The 21,512-nt window shown below is 44.4% G+C and overlaps 1 protein-coding gene across 3 annotated transcripts; it reads right to left on the reverse strand.

The window, feature by feature from the left end:
* Window positions 1-417: 417 nt before the first annotated feature.
* Window positions 418-19,749, reverse strand: arhgef5 (Rho guanine nucleotide exchange factor (GEF) 5). 3 transcript variants are annotated; one of them, XM_080427475.1, is made up of 16 exons: window positions 19,151-19,749; window positions 14,961-18,272; window positions 14,396-14,915; window positions 13,516-13,561; window positions 13,124-13,182; window positions 10,521-10,933; window positions 8,893-9,053; window positions 8,169-8,321; window positions 7,054-7,183; window positions 6,861-6,935; window positions 6,636-6,725; window positions 6,249-6,391; window positions 5,570-5,713; window positions 5,207-5,277; window positions 4,398-4,502; window positions 418-1,223 (listed from the first exon to the last, which is right to left on the reverse strand). In XM_080427475.1, the coding sequence occupies exons 2-16, from the start codon at window positions 18,249-18,251 to the stop codon at window positions 1,081-1,083; spliced, it is 5,544 nt and encodes a 1,847-aa protein (XP_080283601.1). In that variant the 5' UTR covers window positions 18,252-18,272; window positions 19,151-19,749; the 3' UTR covers window positions 418-1,080. The 3 variants fall into 3 exon arrangements, with proteins under 3 accessions (XP_080283601.1, XP_080283602.1, XP_080283600.1); XM_080427476.1 differs by lacking the exon at window positions 14,396-14,915 and having other exon boundaries at window positions 15,140-18,272; XM_080427474.1 differs by having other exon boundaries at window positions 14,396-18,272.
* Window positions 19,750-21,512: the final 1,763 nt, after the last annotated feature.

The raw sequence follows: 21,512 nt of genomic DNA on the forward strand, positions 1-21,512 counted from the left end.
GCTGTGCATACACTATACACATCTATTTACAGTAGTCTGGGCCTGAGGCCCTCATCATAAATAACCACTTATAACCTGGCGTCCCTATTTTGGGCATGTCACTATAGGTGTGATATTGAAAACTTGGTAAAGAAGCTCAAGCTCAAGCTGGTTTTATTTAAAAAAAAATAAAGTGGTTGAGGCTACATTCCTCCCTTAACTTTTAGTGATAGGCCTATATGTTTTTCAGGCATGCCTCTGCAAAATGCTTGCATTGTTAAGCAACTCAGAGGTTTGTCACAGGCTGCAGGTTTCTCATCTTCCATTGCACCTTGTATGCCAGAGTTGTGTGGTCTTCATTGGCCTTGCACAGATTCACTCATTGGTACTTACACAATATACATTTCATATACCTCAAATAAATCATTCACGGCTCACTTAGAATAGATCATGCACGTGTCTGTCCAAACGCATGCTTTTATTTAATACATTTGAATTTCATTAAACACTGTCCACTTGCTATGCATAATATTACTATAATGTTCTGTACATCTTGAAATTGCACTTACGGTTTTAGGAAGTTGTATAGTTTGCATGCTGTCTGTGTTCTTCTCAACACCTAATCCACCAAAAACCAATACATATTAAAGTTCTATTCAATATACACAATATAAAACATTTTGCAAAAACTGATGTTTCTCACAAAAAGCTATTTCCACTTTAAAACACATTTTCTCAAAACAGCCCAGTGACATACACATGATATGTTAGGCTACTTATATTATCTCAATACAATTGTCAGATTGTCTCAGTCTGAACCCACTTTTCACAGTCACAAAGCCCTAAACAAAAAAAATGCAGGCAGCTCATACGATGTCCCTCAGCAACGGTTTCTGCCAGATTAAGGGCCCAGCATGACCAAACACTGCTACATCCATCCATTCCTTACAGTACTTTAACCCATGCTCTTTTCTAACACAGGGAGAAGGGAATCCACATTCCCAGCATTCCATCATCCACTATCCAGAACTGCACCAGCTCGTAGCAGAGATCTTTGTTTCAGGTCCAATACGTCCAAATCAAAGGTTTGTATGTCCACATTCACACAGCAGCCGTGGCGGTTGTAAGTTTGAGAGCATCTGAGAGGTTGCGCTCTTGAACTTTAGAGTTAGTTATGGTCTCCAGGTGAGACTCGGGGATCCAGCCACGGTTCCGGTCAGACAGCCTGGTCCCCTCCACCCAACCTAGGGGAACAAGAGAGACAGAGTGTTGTTTAAGAAGATGATTTTGAAGACACTTCTATTGTGTAGACAAGAGCCATTTTCAAAGAAAGGCACTTCTTTCCATGAGTTTTAAGTAAATTCATATTTTAGTGCATTTGAGCGCATTGCCTCTACACTTCAGTGGCCATCGGACGTTTGGTTGTTACTGCTTCAAAGCAAAATACATGGAAAAGCTCAAGATGTGGTGTCAGCTCTCCCTCTAGAGGACAGTTTAAAATATGATTGTGTTAAGACGGCAATCTTTAAATCGCCTATGAACTGGTGGTGCCCGAGGCATATAGACAGAATTTCAGGAAACACAAAAAAGCATCAGTCAAGCTTTTCTTGAGTTTGCAAGGGAGAAAGATGAAATGGTGCACTTCATGCAAAGTTGATCATTAAACACGGCAGGAGCTGGTTTTACTTGAAGAGTTTAATGTTTACGTGCAATGTAGTGTACCACCTGAATGAATAGTAGATGACTTCATTGTCTAAGCAAGGTATACATTTTAGCTGACAAGTTTGTCCTCACCCACTAGTCTGTGTTTACTGCACCAAATAGTGAGAAAAAACATATTCCTCTAGTTCTGTTCCTACGGCTCATAATAATAATAATTCTCCCAAGTCCCCGCCTTCGCATATAGAGGACCGGGAATGTTCTGAATTGTTTGCAATTGAAACATAAGGAAGAGCAGCGGCAGTCTTCTCACTCTCAGAGTGCATAACATTAATGGAGCATTCAGTTCAGGTTAAAACGTACAGCAGATTAAAAACATGGCAGGCTAGTAAGCACAGCTGCACTGTATTGTATGGAGGCGAAAATTATTGATATGCAAATGCGAAATATGGATATTTGCATGTTGCAACTGCTGGAACAATCAGGGGAGAAACCACTGACCCTGCAAGTCACACACAAATGATACCTGCTCCACCACAACCATTTTCCCACAGAAGGGGGTGAGAACGTTTACAACCTTCTGTGGCTTGGTGAGATACGAAACAGACTCCGTTGCCTTGTTTACACAGAGAGAGAAATCCTCTGGTCAGCAAATTAAAACTGGTCAAAGCCAGGATACCAGGATATCTGGACGAGTCCAGGAAATCCCCTTCAATGACAGAAGACCCTGACCTATCGAGATTATATAGAGGGGGTGTTAAAGAATAGAGTAATCCTAAAGCTGTCCCAGTGAACTGGTGAACCAATTGACCAGGAGGTGACCTGAGTCTTACAGTACATGATGAAAATCAGAGAACACACACAGTCACACGGACCCCCAATTGTTGGTGGATTCCCAACCTTTGTGGATCTCTGTCTGTCTGCCTCTGTATCTTTCTCTCCTATTCTTTCTCTCTACCTATCCACAGGAATGAAAGAAGATGATTACTTTCTAAATGAAGTTGTGATTTGATGCGTGACAATTTATATAAATATTAACATGTTTACAATAAGTAAATGTTTACTTTTGTAGGTTTAAAACCTATAATACTGCAGGCTTTCCATTCCTGGAAAGTTAGCATGCTATAATAGAAGCCATTATTCTTGCATTAATAAAATAAAAATAATTAATCTTGTTTGAAATGACCAAACCTGCCTAACACTGGTAGGCGGCTTTCTAGCCTGAGGCTACGAGCTCAATCCATGGTCTTGAAGGTCGGACCCAAACACAGCCGCCCGGATTTGTGCGTGGCTTCCTATTGCTTCACCAATCTATGTCCCCGCCTCCCCTCCCCTCCCCCCCTCGGCCTGTGCACGGAGCACGCTGACGTCACCAAATTTAGAGCGACGCCCCTCTGCACTCTGATTGGTTAGGAGATAACAAGGTCCAAGACCATCGTTCCTGCATGGCTCCCCCAGGCTTTTTTTCTTTTGTAACAAAAAAAAAAGCCTGGGTTTCCGAGGCTAGCGGCTTTCTGACACAGACCATGTATAAAAATGGTACTGTATTATAATGAACATTAGTGAGGACCAATTATATGAAGATAGGTTGAAAATGGGTGAAGTCTTCCTTTAAGAGGTTGAAGGTAGTTATTTTTGTTTTAAGACTTTTCACTTTGGTTTTAAACCAAACGTTTTTTAACATTTCAACTGTAGCTTTACTTCTATCCAGTTTTATCTGACAAGAGTAAAAGGCATCATCTTACCAGTTAAGCCTCTCAATCAGGCCCGATAAAGGCTGAGTTTAGAACGTGAGCTTTTTTGGTGCTGAAGCTGAGAGAATATTTCTACTTTATAAGTTAACGCTCCTGGAGCCATCACCGTGGATGGCTCCAGACCTGGAGGAGGAGTTCATCTCAGTGTGAACTGACTAAACCCATCGTCCGCTTGGTCTCACTTCTGCAACTCTAGGGGTCACCAAAACCCAACTCCGTGATCCGCCCAACACTGTGCCATCGTGCCACCAAGAGGTATGTGGGACCCCAGACACGGATTGAAGCTGAATACGTCACTGCATCAGCAGCTGGTAAATATGGTCCAGGTCAAACTGCATTCTCTAGTGGCAAAGTAACTACTCAGTGGTTCTTATTCCTTCTGGCGTTGTCCACTACTAATCGATCCACTTTCTTCTCTCTCCAGTTTCTACTTGGCTCACCTCCTTTACTTGACTTGTGTCTGATTTAGAACGGTTTAGCAGTTTCTCATACTAGGATGTAATTCCATTTGGTCTCATAATCTAAAGGCTTGTGAGTTCAAGCCCATTATTTCATTATTGAACGATTGTATTACTCTTTCTGTTAATAAATATGTTTCGGCATTCTTTCTCTTTAAATTGCAGAACGCATGTCAAAATAAGTGAACATAGTTAAGATTTATTGATATAAATATGTGATCTTTTCATATTTTGATATCTCATATTGATATTAGTACGTCTTAGACGTATGTACACCACAGGAGACACCGGTAATCAAATTAACAGGTGTGTCAAACCACATAGACACATTTCAATCTAACACACCCATTATTCATTTGATTAGCTATATAAGGTCAGTCTTATGCAGCCTGCCATGTTTTACCCTGAACTGTAACAAATTCAACGTGCAGCACAGTGGTACAGTAGGTCAGTAAGATGTTTGCAAGTCCCTCTGACAATCAATTTCTGTGCTGTACAGTGGCAACTGTAACTGGGAATCGTGGGAAATGTAGTCAGAGAGTCTTACCATCACTGCTCTGTTGGTGCACCAGTATGATGTCAGCCTTCTCTAAGGACAGCTCATCTGGTTGATGGGCAACGATGGCTCGGATGCATTGCATTTGCTTGGAATCTGGGAGGACAAGAAGAGAGAACAGGTCAGACTCACAGCTGTAAAAGATCAATAGGTTACGCTCCAATTCTTACTCCAACTATATTTTCCACTGCACATTCATGCAATAGCTGAAGATCTAAGCCTTTTTCTTTTGCAGCCCAGCCTTATTTTAATTTTCTTTTGACACCATTTTATTTTATTCTAACATTATCCTATTTTAATTTTTTATCTCACGTTTTTACAAATGTTCAACTCTAAACTCGTACTTTTTACCAGCAAGCCTTCTATAGTGGCCCACCCCCTTTTTTTTGTGTTATTTTTACATTTTTTACATCATTTTGTTTACTAGAGTTTTTATTTATGAAGCTCTTCCAGATTTGTATCAACAGATGAGAAGCACCATCAACGTAATTTATAACTAACATAGTTAAGGTGCATAATGTATAATAGCTGTATAATAGCTCTATATTGTGAGAGTAATCATTGCAGGTCAGGATACCAATTTCATCCAAATTGGAAATCATACAGCATACACAAGTGAAATGGGAAGTGATGACAAAGAAATGAAAATTGAAACACTATAAAACTGATAAATAGGTACTCTTTCTTGATGGATGAAATTGGCAACCCACCTGAAAGCTTGTAGATCGGCTCTTTTCTGCAGGCAACACAGTCACACCACAGAGTATAAGTTAAGCTTAAGGCGGGATGTGCGCTCTCACCTTGTGCAGCAGAAAAATCTACTTCGGGATGCGGCCGCGACACAGCCGATATCCAGCGTAGCTTATCGCTCCTGAAACAGAAAGGAAGTTCACAGAAGATTTCCATAAATCCTGTGTTTTGCTGTGATGAACTAGAATCATGGTTCTCAACCCCCAGTCCTGTGGACCCAGAGTGCTTTTATTTATTTTATTTGATATGTTACTTTAGACTTGTGATACCAGGTGAAGGCATTGGTACAGGAAGTAGTGGTAAGTAATGAAGGCCTAGTAGAATATAAAACTGGCAAGGGTCTGTGTTCTCAGGACCGTAGATGAGAGCCACAAGTTCAAAGGTCAATCATCATTGCTGTCTCTTTGTCTTACTGTGTGTCTGTCCTGAGCAGCAGGGCTTTGTTTGAGAGATGGAGACGGAACAGATTCTTCTGTAGGGAGTGGAGCTTGACGCGACAGTTCTCAGCACGCAGGTCTGATACCGGAGAGTGGTCGATCACCGTGAACCTGCCCCCTCTGGATGCAAAAAGAAGATAAAGTCAAATCGAATATATCTACAAAGGGATTTTTTTTACTTTACAAGGGATGTCTAGTACTCCCATTTTATGTTGGATTTATTCTTTGAGACATAAACAAAGGAAAGTTGAAAGGAAGAGAGCATACTAATAGAGGTCCTGCTCTGGTGGGGTAAGGGTTTGGACCGGTATTTTCACAATTTATTGTATAATGAAGGCAGTATTATATTTTTGTTATATTTGGCAGTATTATTGCAAGGTTCTGCGATTGTGAACAAGAGACAAACCTGACATAATGGGCCCAGAGCTTTGGTGTTCATGACAGAGTGAGCATGTTCAGAGAGAGAGAGAGGGGCATAGAGCAAGGGAGAACTTAAGTGAGAGATGGGGAAGGTAACTGAGTGGAGGATAAAAGAAGTGTGATTTATTTAAGATAACAAAGAGGAAGGCAGAGAAACATTCAATAAGAAATAGCAAGCAGCTCAGTGCCTAACATGGAAATCTGTGGTTCAAATGAGCAGTGTGCAGAGACTCACTCTTTGTGCAGCGAGAGCAGCAGGTAGTCATTGAAAAGGTGCAAGTAGACGGTTCTCTCTGTCTCCTTTAGGGAGAAGTCCATTAACTCTGTCACTGGACCCTCTCTCACCAGCCTCCGAGACTGACTCACCAGGGGGAGAGTCTGGAATATACACATGCACACAAACACACACACACACACACACACACTCCAGTTAGGCATTTAGCTGGCAGTGGCATTTAGCTTTTAGTAAGCGAGGTAGACATTCTAAATAAGTGAGTTAAATGCGAGTAAAAAATAACATTAGAAAATACAATCAGGTTGTTACAGATTTGCATAGACTTCTTTTGTTGATCCGTGACAACATCACCCAAGAGGGACTATGGGAAATTGAGTCCTTACTTACCCGGCATTCAAAGTCGACCTTGGCACTGAGGGAGACCAGGGACTCTATACTCTTCATCTGAGTGATGCTGTCATTGCTCTCCTGAATCAGCTGAGGAACGGGGGAAGAGAACGACAGGGAGAGATGTAGAGAAGGAAGGGAAGAAGAGAAGTGTGAGATAAGGTTTTGGGGAAGTGATGTAAAACTTCATGGAAGAAGTGAGAAGGAGATGGTCAAACAGTATACCTTCTCTAACATCCTCAACGCTTTGATGGCATGCACCACCTCCTCAGTACCAGGTGCTGTTCTCTTCACTATGTTCTGGGCAGAAAGAAACAATGTGGAAGTAAGACAAACGAAAACAGGGAAGACAGCACACTGGAAGATTCAGGGGGTTATCATCACAAGTATAATAATACAAGCACACACACACACACACCTGGACCAGTAGTTTTATGCGTGTAATCCTCTGGAAGGGGAGGATAAGGAAGGAGCGCAGAGGAAGTCTCTGACAAACAGGACTCCTCTCCAACTTCTCCACAACCTGCTTGAACTTCAGATTCTCATTCCTGAGATGCAAAAATACAAAGTAGTGAGTTTGTGAGAGTGAGTGAGTGAGTGAGTGAGTGAGTGAGTGAGTGAGTGAGTGAGTGAGTGAGTGAGTGAGTGAGTGAGTGAGTGAGTGAGTGAGTGTGTGTGTGTGTGTGTGTGTGTGTGTGTGTGTGTGTGTGTAACATTTGTGCAATGGTATACAAACAAGTATTTGATAGGATTGCTCTAAACAGTTCACACCTCCATCTTTCTAGTCACGTTTCCCTTCCTAAAGGCAAATGTATACTTCATTAAACGACCATACAGTAAACACTTTTTTCAGTTGAAAATGCAATTGTTGGATATACAGTAAATACATAATAATCCTGGATAAAATACCACCAGAAAAGGTTTCCTTCTATGTCTACTCTATGCTGTCTAATAATGCATACAGAGTAGTCAAGCACATCCAAATACAGTTTAAGCTCTGCTGGACCAACAGAAGACATAAAAGAAGGTCTGCACACTGTAGATCCTTTAAGTGAAATGTACTGGCACATCCTCAAGTGACTCAGTACGAAGAAGAACATTAGCTTTAACCGTCAGTTTTAGATGTGCCAATAAATTGCACTCAAAGCCTGATTTATTCTTATTTGGGTGTGGGTGTCGCACACCAAAAACTGCAGCTCAACAAGCTCACAACATGGCGCAGCGCAATGTCCTACTGCCTGACAAATAAAATGTCCTACTGCCTGACAAATAAAACATCCTACTGCCTAGAAAGGGAGTGTACTGCCGCGCCTCAGCCAAAAGAGGGCAAGCCCGGTGCGTCACAGGAGTAGGACAACAGCAACAACAACAATTAAAGCCTCTTTTATTAAGGTGCCAAGTACACAAAATAATGACTGAAGTTTCGATGCTACTGCATCTTCCTCTGAGTCCTACTGCCTGTCAGTAAAGGAAGGTAAATAAAATGTCCTACTGCCTGTCAATAAAAGGAAGAAAAATACAAAGTTGACTCACATGAGTCTCTGGTAGGTGGCGTCCTGATACGACTGGTTGGTGAGGTAGGGCACGTAAACCATTCCGAAACGCTTACAGTGGCGAGCGATAATGTCACACACAGAAAAGTGCATGGTGTTCGTCTCCACCCTCTCCTCTAGCTTTGACAGAAAACTGAAAGGGAAAGGACAAAAGAAGCGTGTCAAACATCTGTCCAACCATACTGTATATCCATATGTATGAATAAATAACATAAATTATCCTGGTGAGGCAAAGGTAAGGTAGTACATGTGATATGTAACAAGTTGTCAAACAAGCACATATTGTAGTTAGTTTAGTTTTAGAAAAGACATAGCTGTACTACAATCTCAAAGAATATAACAGTGATTATCCAGCTTGATATGCATTAGAATATGGACCCCTATTTGATGCCTTTTATTTTATTATCTCAGGGACCCCAATCTGCAATGTAAACTCCTCAGAGTTACAAACTGGCAATTGTCCATTTGGTTCTTTACTACCACAAATCATTTAGATTGGGACACCTGGTACCCCATCAAGAACCTCTAGGGGTCCCCCAGGCCCCATGTGGAGTACCAGTGGACTATAGAAAATGCAGATATATCACAATGGAAAATGCTCTCACATTATGTATCATCTGATATATAGTCTGACATTCAGGCTTATTCTGAGGAGGTGAAAGATGTATCTATGCAAGTTGACAAGACATTCACATTAATCAGACCTGTGACTGATGGCACGGACGTCAGCCAGACGAGAGAACAGCCAGTTCCTGTCCTGAATGGCCAACAGCGCCCCCAGCTGTTTGGACTTGACAAAGTTATCCACCACGATGTCCAGACTCCTGCAGTAGGACGCCTCCGATGTCACCACCTCAAATCTCACCTGAGAAGGAAGGAGACAGGAGAAGGATGGAAAATAATAAATAAAAGAACATTAAACAAGCTTTTAAGATAAATATATCATCCATATAATGGAGAAAGAAGTAACCGAACATATTGATCTGGAAAAAGTTAGGACTTCTGAAATGTAGAAAAGTTATTTTGTTGGCTTGATGCAGCATGATTTTTTCCCCCAAGAATTAGGCCGTGCCATTTTACGGTATATATACTATATAGCCACATTTGGGCTAAACATTTACCATACCTGCTGTTTTTACATGTATCTAATGCATAATTATAGTCAAGATTTCTTACTGTAAAATCACTTATATTTACAATGTCTCTATTCTGGAATTTCCCTTTGCATAATTAATGACTATTATACACTACAGATCTGACCCATGTACACCCATGTACTGCTGGCTGATTGTAACGTTGAACTGGTAATCCAACCTCATTCTATACTTATTGTACTTATTGTAAGCTTGAACAGGATTGTCAACTACATTCCTAAAATGTCAGTTACTAACAACAAAACAGAAAGGACCTCTCCTTCTCTGGAATCCAATCACACGAGACGGTCTCAGAGGAATACCTCAGGCAGGGCCAAAATACGTTATAGGAAAGCAGGAGATAAAGAAAATGAAACTCAAAGAACAAACGGCTCATAAAGCAACATTGAGAGGTGAACGATGACTAAGTACTTCTCTAGAAGCACGGGGGGGTTTAACTAAGATGACTAGATATAGTTTGATGTGAACACATAAAGCGATCCAGTTAACAGATGGGATTTCCATGACAAGACCTACAGCAGAAAACCAGCTATGCCTTCGGGCACTTCTTGATTGCTTTTCCATGAATTTTACTTGTACGTCAGGAAATGTTGCACCAGTCATTTCTGGTCAATGGTGCGTCACCTTCAGTCATTTATATAATGCCTAATTGCAGCTGTATACTTATAGCCTTAATGATGATTAAAATGCTATTAATGCAATTATCAGTCTCAGTGATGTGGGTAACAACAGCCATCAACCTTTTCCTAACTGCAGAAGATTAATCATTGAGACAATCAAAATGTTAATTTATGAAACAATCACTTGAGTGGCCCTACTGCATACATTTTAAACAGATTAATCTGATTCGATAATAATAAGATAAGAGAATATCATTAATTATTGGTACATTTTGTGGTACTAAAATAAAAATGTGTCCTGTTATTTCCCTCAAACATGACATTTCTAGGACCAAAGCAATAATTACTGGGCACTGTGTGCATTTTAGGCTTAATTTATACTTGATTTATACTTTGAAAATAGCTGATCTACAAGCTTGTAGATCTACTATATTCAGCACGCAACATTGATGCACAACTACAGTAAGTATACATCACACTTGACTCTTTTCTGACATAGGGAATTTTGAAGTTCGTTCTACGCTTGCGCTTCTTCTCCTAAGTGGCTCTGGGGGTTACCTCCTGCAGTCGTCTCTGGTCCTCTGTGAATTCGCCCAGCTCGGTGCTGTTCCTGACCCCGGGCAGGTCCTGCCACAGCGTCTGGGTGTTCGGTGCGATCGAGAGGCGGGGCGAGGATGACCTGCGCCCTTGCGACGCCGGCAGCTCTGGGAGTGGCAGACTCTTGATGCTGGTGATGGAGCCCGTGTGGGAGAGGGAGTGCGGGTGAGGGACGGGGGGTAAGGGAGGCAGGGGCCTACGGGCGGGAGGGGGCGAGGAGGTCGGGGACGAGGAGGTCGGGGACGAGGAGGTGGGGGACGATGGAGGAGATGACGAGGACGGGACCGGGATGGAGATGGTGTCGGAGCGAGCCTGCCGCAGGATCTCAATGTTCTGTGCATTGTCGCTGTACTGCTGGTAGAGCGGGCCAACATCTGAGAGAAGGAGGTAGGGAAGGACGGATGGAGGGGAGGATATAGGGGGGGAAGGAAGGAAGAAAGGAAACGTGAGAGAAAAAGGATGAGTGAGAGTAAATGGAGGGAGAGAGACGGTAAAAGATTGAGTCGAGAGGGTTATGTTTGTGTTTCACATTCCCTTTACACGTACTTGTCGGAATGCAAGGTCTTCAGCAGCAGCTGTTTTTTTCCCCCCACAAGTTAAGAGAATATGAATAAACCTGCAGAAACCTGTCTGAAGCCCTGGAGCGCATATGTACACAGACACACACACGCACAAAGCACAGACTAACAAATCTCACAGGCTCACACATTAATACTGTCTCTCTCTCTCTCACACACACACACACACGTGCGCTCGATTCATGAGCACACACAGACATACACACACACACAAGGGGTCTGTCCAATTTCATGCAATATCCCAGTGACTCATTGGTCCAGAAAGCTGCTGCCATTTTAGGCTGTTTTAAAAATACAAGTTTGTAGAAGGAGCCGTTTCCTGCCTGTATCTCCCTTCAACAACCAAAGTATCACGTAAACAACTAGTGAGCCATTGACCGCACACATATGAATCACACACAGTGATGCAAGGGAAATGCTCTCTTATCACGCCATTCATTCCCAACCACAGCAAGTCAAAACCAGAGAGCCAGATTAGATCTGTAAACACGTCACTGTTCCAGGCCATTATGTTGACCAGTCATAAATGTTTTATGGGTTTTTAAAGGGATTATCCTCAAATGATGATTCATATCCACCACAGGTTCAATAAGTAAACATAAGACCACAAATGTTTGGGTTAGCTTAAGTCAAATTATGACTTTATACGCATTCCAGAAGAACATACAAGTCATGCATGAAGCCCATGCTGAAATTTGAAGAGTGAGACAGAACAAGAGTCTGTCATATACCTCTAAAGACCTTTTATAATCAGCATAAAATAATGTCTGAATGCCAGGTCATAGGCGGCAGTGATGTAGAGTGGTCAGTATAGCAGCCAAGTGACAGAAAGGTCATGTCCTGAGTCCCTATACTGAATGGGAATCCTCGGACGCACATAGGGAAGTGGTCATTTAGTAATTGGCAATTCCCCATGTGTGCTGTGGTCCCTGTCAATCCTCCACTGTTGGCCTGGGTACTTGGCCACTACTACTACTACTACTACTACTACTACTACTACTTTTCACTGCAGCAACCAGCCAAGCATTGTGTCAGGAACCAAACCCAGGACTCTGTGGAAGTGTGCAAGTCTATTCCACACAGATGCACAGACAATTTAAAATTATTAAAGATAACAAGAAATACTTGCTGCCTCTATACTGTAATGGTATGCTCTGTAAAGCAACTTTTAGTACCTAGAAAAGCGCTATATAAATCCTATGTATTATTATTATTATATGCAATAACCTTAATACCCACTTGCTCCCCGTGGAACAGCTCAGTGGTCAATAGGAATGTAATGGTAAATGGTGCATTTATATAGCGTCTTTATCCAAAGCACTTTACAATGTCCATTACATTCACATCAGAGGACACCATGCACGTCACCAACCATGCTCATGGGGGGCAGTTGTTTTGTTCAAGGACACTTCGACACTAACACAGGGGGAGGTGGGGATTGAACCAAGAACCTTACAATTCCCAATCACCCCATACTGTAATGGTATGAAATTTCACAGTACGGTATCGACCAGTAGCGTGGTAAACCATCCCGGTCGCAAAAAGTGGAAGAGCCAATCAGCGCTCAGTGTCAGCCCTGAACGCAGACGCCCTTTTTGTTTTCTGCAAAAAGCCCACACAGTGCTTGGGGCCAGACCGTTCTGCAGAAGACGCATGATAATGTGAATTCATGCGACCGGGATGGTTTACCAGGCTAATCAACCAGAATACCACGGTATAATTTTCTTCCCCTCCTTTTAATTAAATATACTATGGCCCATTGAAAAAAGTATCTTGCTTTGAAAATAAATTATTGCTTTATTGAATGTGTGCATGCCTGTGCATGTATCCGTATATAATTGACTCTGATGCATTAGCATTGTAATACATTTACAAGAATATGTACGTTATTATCCCTAGTGGCAAGCAGTATGATTCTGTTTCTGTTACTTGATGTATAAGTGACAAGTACAGTGCTAACAGTGGAAATAATGAAGAGATACTCACTGAAAAACTTGGAGTTTCTTTTCCTTCTTCCAATACTTCCAATATTATCCAAAACATTCCTGCAGTGGTGAAGATTGACAAAGACACAGAGTCTGAGAATTGCTGATACAAGTGTGAATATCAAGTTAAATCAACCTATAAACACTCAATACTGTATGTATTAAATGACATTTTTGTACAACAGTGTTTCTCAAACACTGGGCCCAAAACGCTTCACACGATGTTCAGTTCTTTGAGAAAGCTACAGCACACTCCCAAATAAAAAACAAAAATACAGAATAAGCCAGACACAGCAGTCACAGCATTTAAGGTAACTTTACATTTGAATGTTCTCCTTTTTTTAACTGATTATTTACAACTCCTATGGTATCAAAAACGTTTACTGGACTCACCTCAGGTCCACTTCTCCCCAGCTGTCACTTCTACAATCCTCCCCATCTATAAGAACAAAATATCTGTTAGATCGACTGACAACGTAAGTCTTCCATTCTTCACACAGCAGCATGGTTTGGTCAAACCCGTCCTTGTAATGCCACCCTGGTACTACCAACGTTCAAGAAACTAAAGAATGAATGAATGCTAGCAGAAAAAAGTGAAAACAAAACAAATGTGACAATATGAAGAAATAAATAAGATAGATAAATAAATAAAATGTATTAATAATGTAAAATAAATAACAATTAGTAAATAAATAAAGAAAATAGAAAACGAAAAGTTTAGCGATCGAGCGTCTGTCTGTCATTTATGTGTTCTGCCAGAGAGGATGTGAGAGACCTGTTATAGACTCAGGTTTTAGAGGGATTTTTCTGCTATCTGATCTCCACCCACCATCCACCACCGTCACTGACACACTGATGACTGACGTGAAGCACACTCCCACTTCCAGGAAAAGCTTGTTTATAAGAAAACTGTAAATGTGAGTATGATGAAATGACCCCTATATTATTAGGAAACATAGGCTGCGACAGGACAAGACACGAGTCACAACTAGCCTTTACAAATGAAAGTAGCCTTTTTGGGTAAAGTATTGTTCTTTAGAGTAGTGAGTGAGTGCACATTTGAAGTGATCAAATCTGTCATTTCCTCTCTGTGGCAGCCTATTTGTTATTGTTGATACAGTTAGGTGATTGGAAATTATTTGATCAAAATGATTAGTGGCTTTGAGGCGATTATCAAAGCTGTGAGTTGATTTGGTAAAATGAAATTATTAGTGGCCCAGTTTGGAAGAGCCAACCGCCTGATTCTGGCCACCATTTTTGCTCCTTGCTTTACCTGGTGTGGTGAATATTCGGGTTGTGCGATCCCCTGCAACACCTTCCTCTTCGTCAGTCTCCTTTAAGGACTCCTCTCTTCGTCGCTCTGTTGTTTTGCGGATCCCCCTTCTCCGTATGCGCACCTCAGGGCCCATATCTCGGAAACTGACGCTACTCTTCACCAGCACTGCCTTCCTCTCTGCCGCCACCTCCCCGCCCTCTTCGCCCTCCCCTTTCACCTCCCCCTCTCCCTGGGTCCTCATTCTCACCTCCTCATCAGCAACCCTCTCAAATACCTCCTCTTCCTCCTCCTCTTCCTCAGTTTCCCCCATTCTCTCCTCCGCTCCCCCCTGACCTCCGACTGTTATGCCTGATCCAGGCAGCTCCACCTCACAGTCATAGCTGAGACTGGGGCAGCTGCTGGGTTTGTACAGGGTGTTGCTCACCGAGAGATACATCTCCACCTCTCTCGCTCTGCTCTTCTCCTCCTCAGCCCCCTCTGCTCCCCGTTTCCTTTCCCCTGACTCTTCCCTGATCTCCTCTGCCTTCCCCCCGTCCCGCGTCCTGTCCTGCGTCTCTACCACTTCTGCCTTCTCTACCTGCAGTTGTCTACTAGACGGCTCTGTGTTTGTGTCTGTGGGAGTGCTGTACGCATCCTCCCGCCCTGTGTCTAACAGTGTGTCAGTGTGAGTGTTTGCGGGTGTGTCACCATGCATGTCTGTGACCTGGTCAGCATGCATGTCTGTTTGGCTCTGCCCCGTACCTCTCAGCTCCTCCATCTCCAGTGGCTCGGCCTCGCCCTCACCCTCTGAGAGCTCAGTCCCAGAGTTCTGATTGCCTGCTTTCTGCTTCTGCACCGTGGCGTAGACGGGCATCTCTCCGGCCCCTTCTCCAACCATCTCCTCCTCCTCTTCCTCCTGCTCTTCTTGCTGTTGCTCTCCCTCTGGCATTTCGTCAGGCTGATTGACCTCCTGACCTTCCTGTGACCCTGGCTGGGGGTCATCAACGATGGCGTGCTCCTCAGAGGAGCCCAGGATCTCGAACACAACGTTTTTGGCCCACTTGAGGTGGGGGGCCTGGGAGTGACGCTTGGCCTCCTCTGCCAGGCTCCACGCTCCGCTCATGCGGATCCGGATGGCCACCTCCTTCTCTTCTGGGCACATATTTATGGGGCCGTTTTCATCGGAGGGAGCTGAAACGGGTGCAGAATCCCCCTGGTAGCCAACCTCGTCGTAGGGATTGATGGGGCTTGCCAGACTTCCGCCCTCTTTTTCTGTCTGGTCCGTAAGCAATGTCTCTCTCTCTCTCCACGCCGCAAGGAGCTTTTCAGTCTCTGAGTTTTTCCTTATTGGACCTATCTCGGCATACGGGTGCTCCACCTTGCCCTTGGCTCCTCCACCGGTCTCCGATTCCTTCGGCTCTGTCGTGTACCTGATCACTCTGGACGTATCATCCGTGTAAGCTCTTGCCTCGTTCAGCACATTGTCCCCCTCTCTCTCAGCCTCAGACTCTTGGTCTGGGTTGATGTTGATGACCGGACGTTGGTCAATTCTGCTCGGAATAGGAGGCGAGTCACTGTGGCGTTGGTGCGTGATGTTGTCACCACACACACTACTTCCTGAACTTGACTGCCTGGTGTCCACCGACAAGTCGGTTGACTTACTGGGCCTATCAGAGCGAGGCAGGGTTTGGCCGATGACACAAAAGACGATGGTGGTTTTTTTCTCTGTCACCTGTCTGTCCCCTTCTCTACTGTCTCCCTCTCCATGGACCCTATCCTCACTCTCCTCTCTCCATCCCTCCTGGGCTTCCCTCTCCCCCCCATGCCCCTTATGGCCACTGTTATCCTCGCCTTCCCAGGATTCCCTAGAGTCCCTGTACAAACGTTCGTCCTCCTCATCCCCACCGCTGGAGGCAGTGACAAAACCGTCCTCCCCCGACAGCATTTTATCCCTCTCCCCGTCGGTCCGACCCTCTCCTTCACTACCTGACCATTCGCTACTGTCGCAACTCCCCCCCTTGTCCCCCAGTCGCCTTCCTTCAACCCGTCCTCTATCTTTCCCTGCCCAGGCCTCTCTCACCTCCTCTCCGTCTACGCTCACACCCTCCTCCTCTCTCTCTCGCTGCTCTAAGTATGTGACTCTGGCCGCTCTCGGGTCAGAGTACCTCTCATCTAGTTCCTCTTTCACTTTGTGCCCCTCCCTTCCTGTCCCTGTGCTTGACTCTGTTCTCTCCTCTCCTACTTCGTCTTCTAAGGAGGAGCCTTGACTGTAATTTCCTCTCCGTGGCTCCAGCCACATCTTCCTCTGCCTTGTCCTCTCTTCCCATCGTTCCCCATCATGTCTCCCACCTCTCTGTCGCTCCTCGTGGCCTCTCTCGGTTCCTCCTCCCACCCCCCTCTCCACACTGGCACTGCCCCCCTTTTCCTTGGCCTCTCTCTCGCTCTCTGCTGTGCTCTCTCTCCCAGACTCCCTGTCCTCCTCCCTTACCCTCTGCCGCTGCCTGTCGCTGTCCACATCGCTGCTCCACTCCCCACTGCTCTGGGCTTGCGGCGGCCCACCCCCATGGCTACCCCTGCCCGCTGCCCTGACCCTCCTAGGATCTGCCTCTCTCTCACTCCTCTCGTTGCGCCTCCTCCTCTCCTCCCCCTCCCTGTCTCTGTACCGCTCTCTCTCCTTCTGCCTGCCGTCGCTCCTAGCCCCCTTCGCCTGTCGCTCGCCATCCCGCCGTCTCTCTCCCTCCCTCTCTTTTCCCCCGTCCCTATCCCTGCCCTCCTCCTGCCTCACGTGTCTCTCCGTGTCTCTCCCTCCGTCTCTCTGCCTTTCTTCCTCCCTGTACCGATGTCTGTCTCCGTCTCTCTCCCTCGCCACTCTCCCCTTGTCGTCTCCCTCGCTCCTGCTGTGCCTCGGCTCGTTCCTATCTGCCCTCTCCCTCTGCGTCTTCTTGCTCATCTCCTCATCACTGTTTCCTTCACTCCTGGTGCCCCTCTTTTCCGCTCTCCCCTCTGCCCTTTCTTGGCGCTCGTCGTCCGTGCAGGGGTCCCTCTCTGGTCTTCTGCGTGGCGAGGCCCCACGAGGGCCCTGCCTCTCTCCCATGTTGGGTTGCAGCCTATCCCTGTCTCTAACCATGTCCTTCTCTTTTCTGTTACATGGGTCGTTGACCTCCGGGTCTCTTTCTCTCCTCCTTTCCCGGGAGCCTGGATCGGTTTCCCTCGGTCTGTCCCTCTGCCTCACTGTCCTGTCATCTATGGGTCTGCCAATGTTCTTATCCCCGTCTCTCTCCTTGTACCTCTCTCCATCTCCCTGCCTCTCTCTCCTCAACATTCTCTCCCTTTCTCTCTCCAAGTCGTCGGTGGCTGTTCTTTGTTGCCGTTCCATCGGCCTCCTGTCACCTCTGGCTGCGTCTTTCTCGCCAAACTGGTCTCTCCTTCTGTCCCTATGGTCATCGACCCTTCTCATTCTGGGAAACGTGTCACCTTTGTTCCGTGCCCTCTCCGCCTCTCTGTCGAGGACCCTTGTCTCAAAGTGCGAAACAGGCCTTCCATTGGGCCGTGTCTCGGCCTCTTGCCTCCCCTCTCTGTCTCTCCGGTCTCTCTCCCCCCGTCTTGCTCTGGGTGAGGGAGCCCTCTCTCTCTCAGGGTACCTCTCCCGAGGGTCTGTGTCTTTCCTTTTGCTTCTTGCCTTGTCTTGCTTTAACCTGTCCATTTCTCTTTCCCTCCATTCTTCCTCTGGGGTCCTCTCTCGTTCCGTGGGGGCAGTGGCTCCCGGTCTAGGGCTGGGATCCCGGGATTTCCGTCCAGGCCGGTGGCTGCGGTCGCTGGAGATGTGAGCGGATAGCGTGTCAAACAGAGTCCAACTGGGCTTTTTGGTACCCATTGTGTCATTATTTATGAGAAGCTGAAAGACAGGGAGATGCAGAGTGGTCAATAGAGAAACAATTTTTATAATATTTAATTTGTTTTTGGTATTTTTATGCTTTATTTTAGGTCAGTGTAGAGAGACAGGAAACCGAGGGCGGAGAGAGGACGTGAGAAAGACGGGGGTCGGATTTGAACCCCGGTACTCGCACTCACTATAGGAGCACATGGTCTGTGCAATAACTGGCTGGAGTCACCAGGCACCCATTCTCAGAATATTCTTGAAATAAGGAATCACTGGCATTGTCACTAATAAATCATTGACCGAAAGGGAGCTGCAAAACTTAACCAAGAGGTTTTAGTTGGGGTTAATTTGCACATAATGCAGTGGGCTTCTCTGATTGCCTGTGCTTCTCCAAAGAATTCTACCTCTGAAAACTGTCAAAGAACTGACTTGCCCGCTACGACTGGAAAGTCAGCGTATTTCAGCTTCAAAATAGAGCTGTGTATTCACATATGGGATATATATGGATGTTTTGTAGTATTATAAACATCCTGTTTCTTTAATATGGGAAAGCTTCTCGTGAACACACACTGTGTGTGTCCCTTTGTACAGTAATTGTGGCTTGTGCCCTGCTGGAGTTCACAGAACCACAAGTCGATAGAGCAAACATGTATCCATTGGAAGAGGCATTAAGAAACATTAAAATACTATAAGATTGCATAACATTCTTGGTCGAACAGCATACCAAACGCAGAGAGCCAGAGCTCATGACACACACTTAAGGCATTTTAAACCACAACACAAAACCACAAAAAAATCAATCTGTGTTCAAAGTTCAAACTCGACAACAAGAACGTAGAACAGTGTGATTTGGAAACACACCAACAGTAAACAAGTAAACCTGAGAGACTCACCTGAATAGAAGAATCCTGGAGAGATCTAGTCCCCCCTCCCCTCCCTCCCTCCTTTCAAACTCAGAGGTGGAAGCATGAGATTGCACAACTCACAAGCATTCCTTCACCGAATTCAGTCTGCCTAGGTGGCTTTGGAAAGAAAACAACGAAAAAACGTTGCTCTTTTATAATGCAATCCTGATGCTCTGTCTCACTCACTCTCATTCGATAGCTTTGACTTCAAATGTGTCGCTCTGGAAAAACCTAATGTTTATGCCTTAGCACTAATGTTGCTTTCAATGCTGCTTTTTCTTCTCTCTCTCTCTCTCTCTCTCTCTCTAGCTCCCCCCGCCCACCTCCCCTCCTTCCCTCCTCGAATTCCCAAACAAGTTTAAACAGATTGACACTTATCTTCCCCCTCCTCTGCTTCTCTCTCCGTCTTCTTCCCTGCCCACCAGTCCTCGTTTACAGAACGGGGCCAAATGCCACAAATCAAGTTGAAAGGCCGCCAAGTAGAACCACAAATCACTGTCCTTTCCACACCCCTAACGCCAACGTGATCACTTCTTGCATTTGACCCCCTCAGCAAAAATGTAGACAAGTCTCTTTTCTCTCCTGCCCCATTCTTCTCTCTCACCAACACAGGAAGTACAACACCTCCTTGGAGGGTGTATCTTCCCGAGACGTGATTGGTCCATATTGAGTAGCCGGGTGTGTCTGCACACACACACACCACAGCCAGGTAAGAGCTGTGATTATACAATGGACAGTAGTGGGGGAGGGGAGATACAGAAAACAGACACACACACGCAAGCATAAACACACTCACACAAATGTGCACTCACCACTTTGGAGAGCTAACTGAGCTTTCACTGGGGCCTATAAAAAACTCCCCAGACATTCCCCTGAGAAGTAATAAATATGGGAAAGAAGTGGAAAAACAACAGAATGAGGCACTTGCACAAAAAAGGAGAGCAGAGGAGGAGTCTAACGCTACTGTGCTGTATGAGTACAGTAGGTGATCTTACCCCATGTCACTAACATAATACTGGTTCATTTAACCACAGACTGTTATCACCGTTTTCTGTTGGCTGGGCCCTACTGAATGAGAGCAAGAACGGTTACACATTCCTCAGACATAGGCTAGTGGGTCCCAAAATAGGGTTTAGGGGACATATTTATTTAAATGTTTTATTCACTCTACACTGTCAAATATGTTATGGTAGGGTCATTATGAAAAAGTATATATATTTTTAGTACTATTTCTATAGAATCAATGTAGATGTTAGTTTAATCTTTAAATATGTCACACATGAAAAGTAGTCAAATCACTGCAACACCAAACACAATGGGTCCTTAAAGACATGGGGGGCGTCATTAAAATAGCATAAGAAATATAATTGAGGAATGTAATTTGACTAATATTATGTTCAGCAGAAGTTAGAATGTATTGTCTGATCACAGGTCTCACACTATTTTCACTGACAGTATTATAGACCAATGATGGGTCGGACTCAGAACCCCAAAACAGGTTCTGAGATGCTACGTTGTGGACGGAAAGCTTTTATACACCCGGGGTGGAGTATGTCACACATCTAGAATATTGTATTAATTTCTAACCTACTCTATATCAAGTCAGTGCAACCTTGCATATCAGCAATGAGCTTTTGCTGACTGAAAGTGCTGCATTCATTCTTTCAGATCAAGGATGATTTTTTTTCCAATATTGCACCACAATAATATGTTTCACTAAAATCACTGATAGTGTGTAGTGGCTTTAAGAGCATCTTTAAGAGTAACATGATGGTAAACATTAAATTCAGGTCCCAGTACAAAGCCAGTTGATAACCAATGGTTTAGACAGCCGAGTAGCTCTACTGAATCTAACAATAGCCTCTGGGACAAAATCTTACCAAATGGTGGTCATTGGACTAATGTTGTGTATTTACCTGGAGGGTCATTGACTTAAGCGGTTGGGAATGCCTATTCTAAAGTGCAGCCTTCATTCCTTTAAGTTTATGGTAAAGAGTTCAATTCCCAAAAGAGAATTAACTCTAAGCTATATCTGGCCCATACTCAAAATGAGCACTATAATGACACTTAAGTTGCTCACTATTCCCATGTGTGTCATTTATACTCATTTGGAAAGATTTTCTTCCACTTGAGCAAGAGTTCACCAGAAATACTGTATTTTCTTCCACATGAGCAAGTCCACCATATATAGCCACGGCTGTAACACACAGCCTGCATGACTAAGATGAGAACCCTGTGATTTTGTTTTGATTAATGACAATAATTTCTAAATTAAAATAAAATATTAATAATAAATACAGCTTTTATGATTGATAATTGTGAGGAAAAAATGTATGATATATACAATGGA

This window comes from Gymnoscopelus braueri (assembly GCF_963280865.1).
Source record: "Gymnoscopelus braueri genome assembly, chromosome: 4".
In the NCBI taxonomy this organism is placed as follows: Eukaryota; Metazoa; Chordata; class Actinopteri; order Myctophiformes; family Myctophidae; genus Gymnoscopelus; species Gymnoscopelus braueri.

What these genes read in the sequence shown, in the direction of transcription:
- arhgef5 (XM_080427474.1), bottom strand. Translation starts at nt 18,251, where the DNA reads ATGGGTACCAAAAAGCCCAGTTGGACTCTGTTTGACACGCTATCCGCT. An exon ending in TGGGGAGAAGTGGACCTGAG is followed by an intron (nt 13,183 to 13,515) that starts GTGAGTCCAGTA and finishes TCACCACTGCAG; the next exon opens with GAATGTTTTGGATAATATTG. An exon ending in AGATTTTTCTGCTGCACAAG is followed by an intron (nt 4,503 to 5,206) that starts GTGAGAGCGCAC and finishes TTGTCCTCCCAG; the next exon opens with ATTCCAAGCAAATGCAATGC.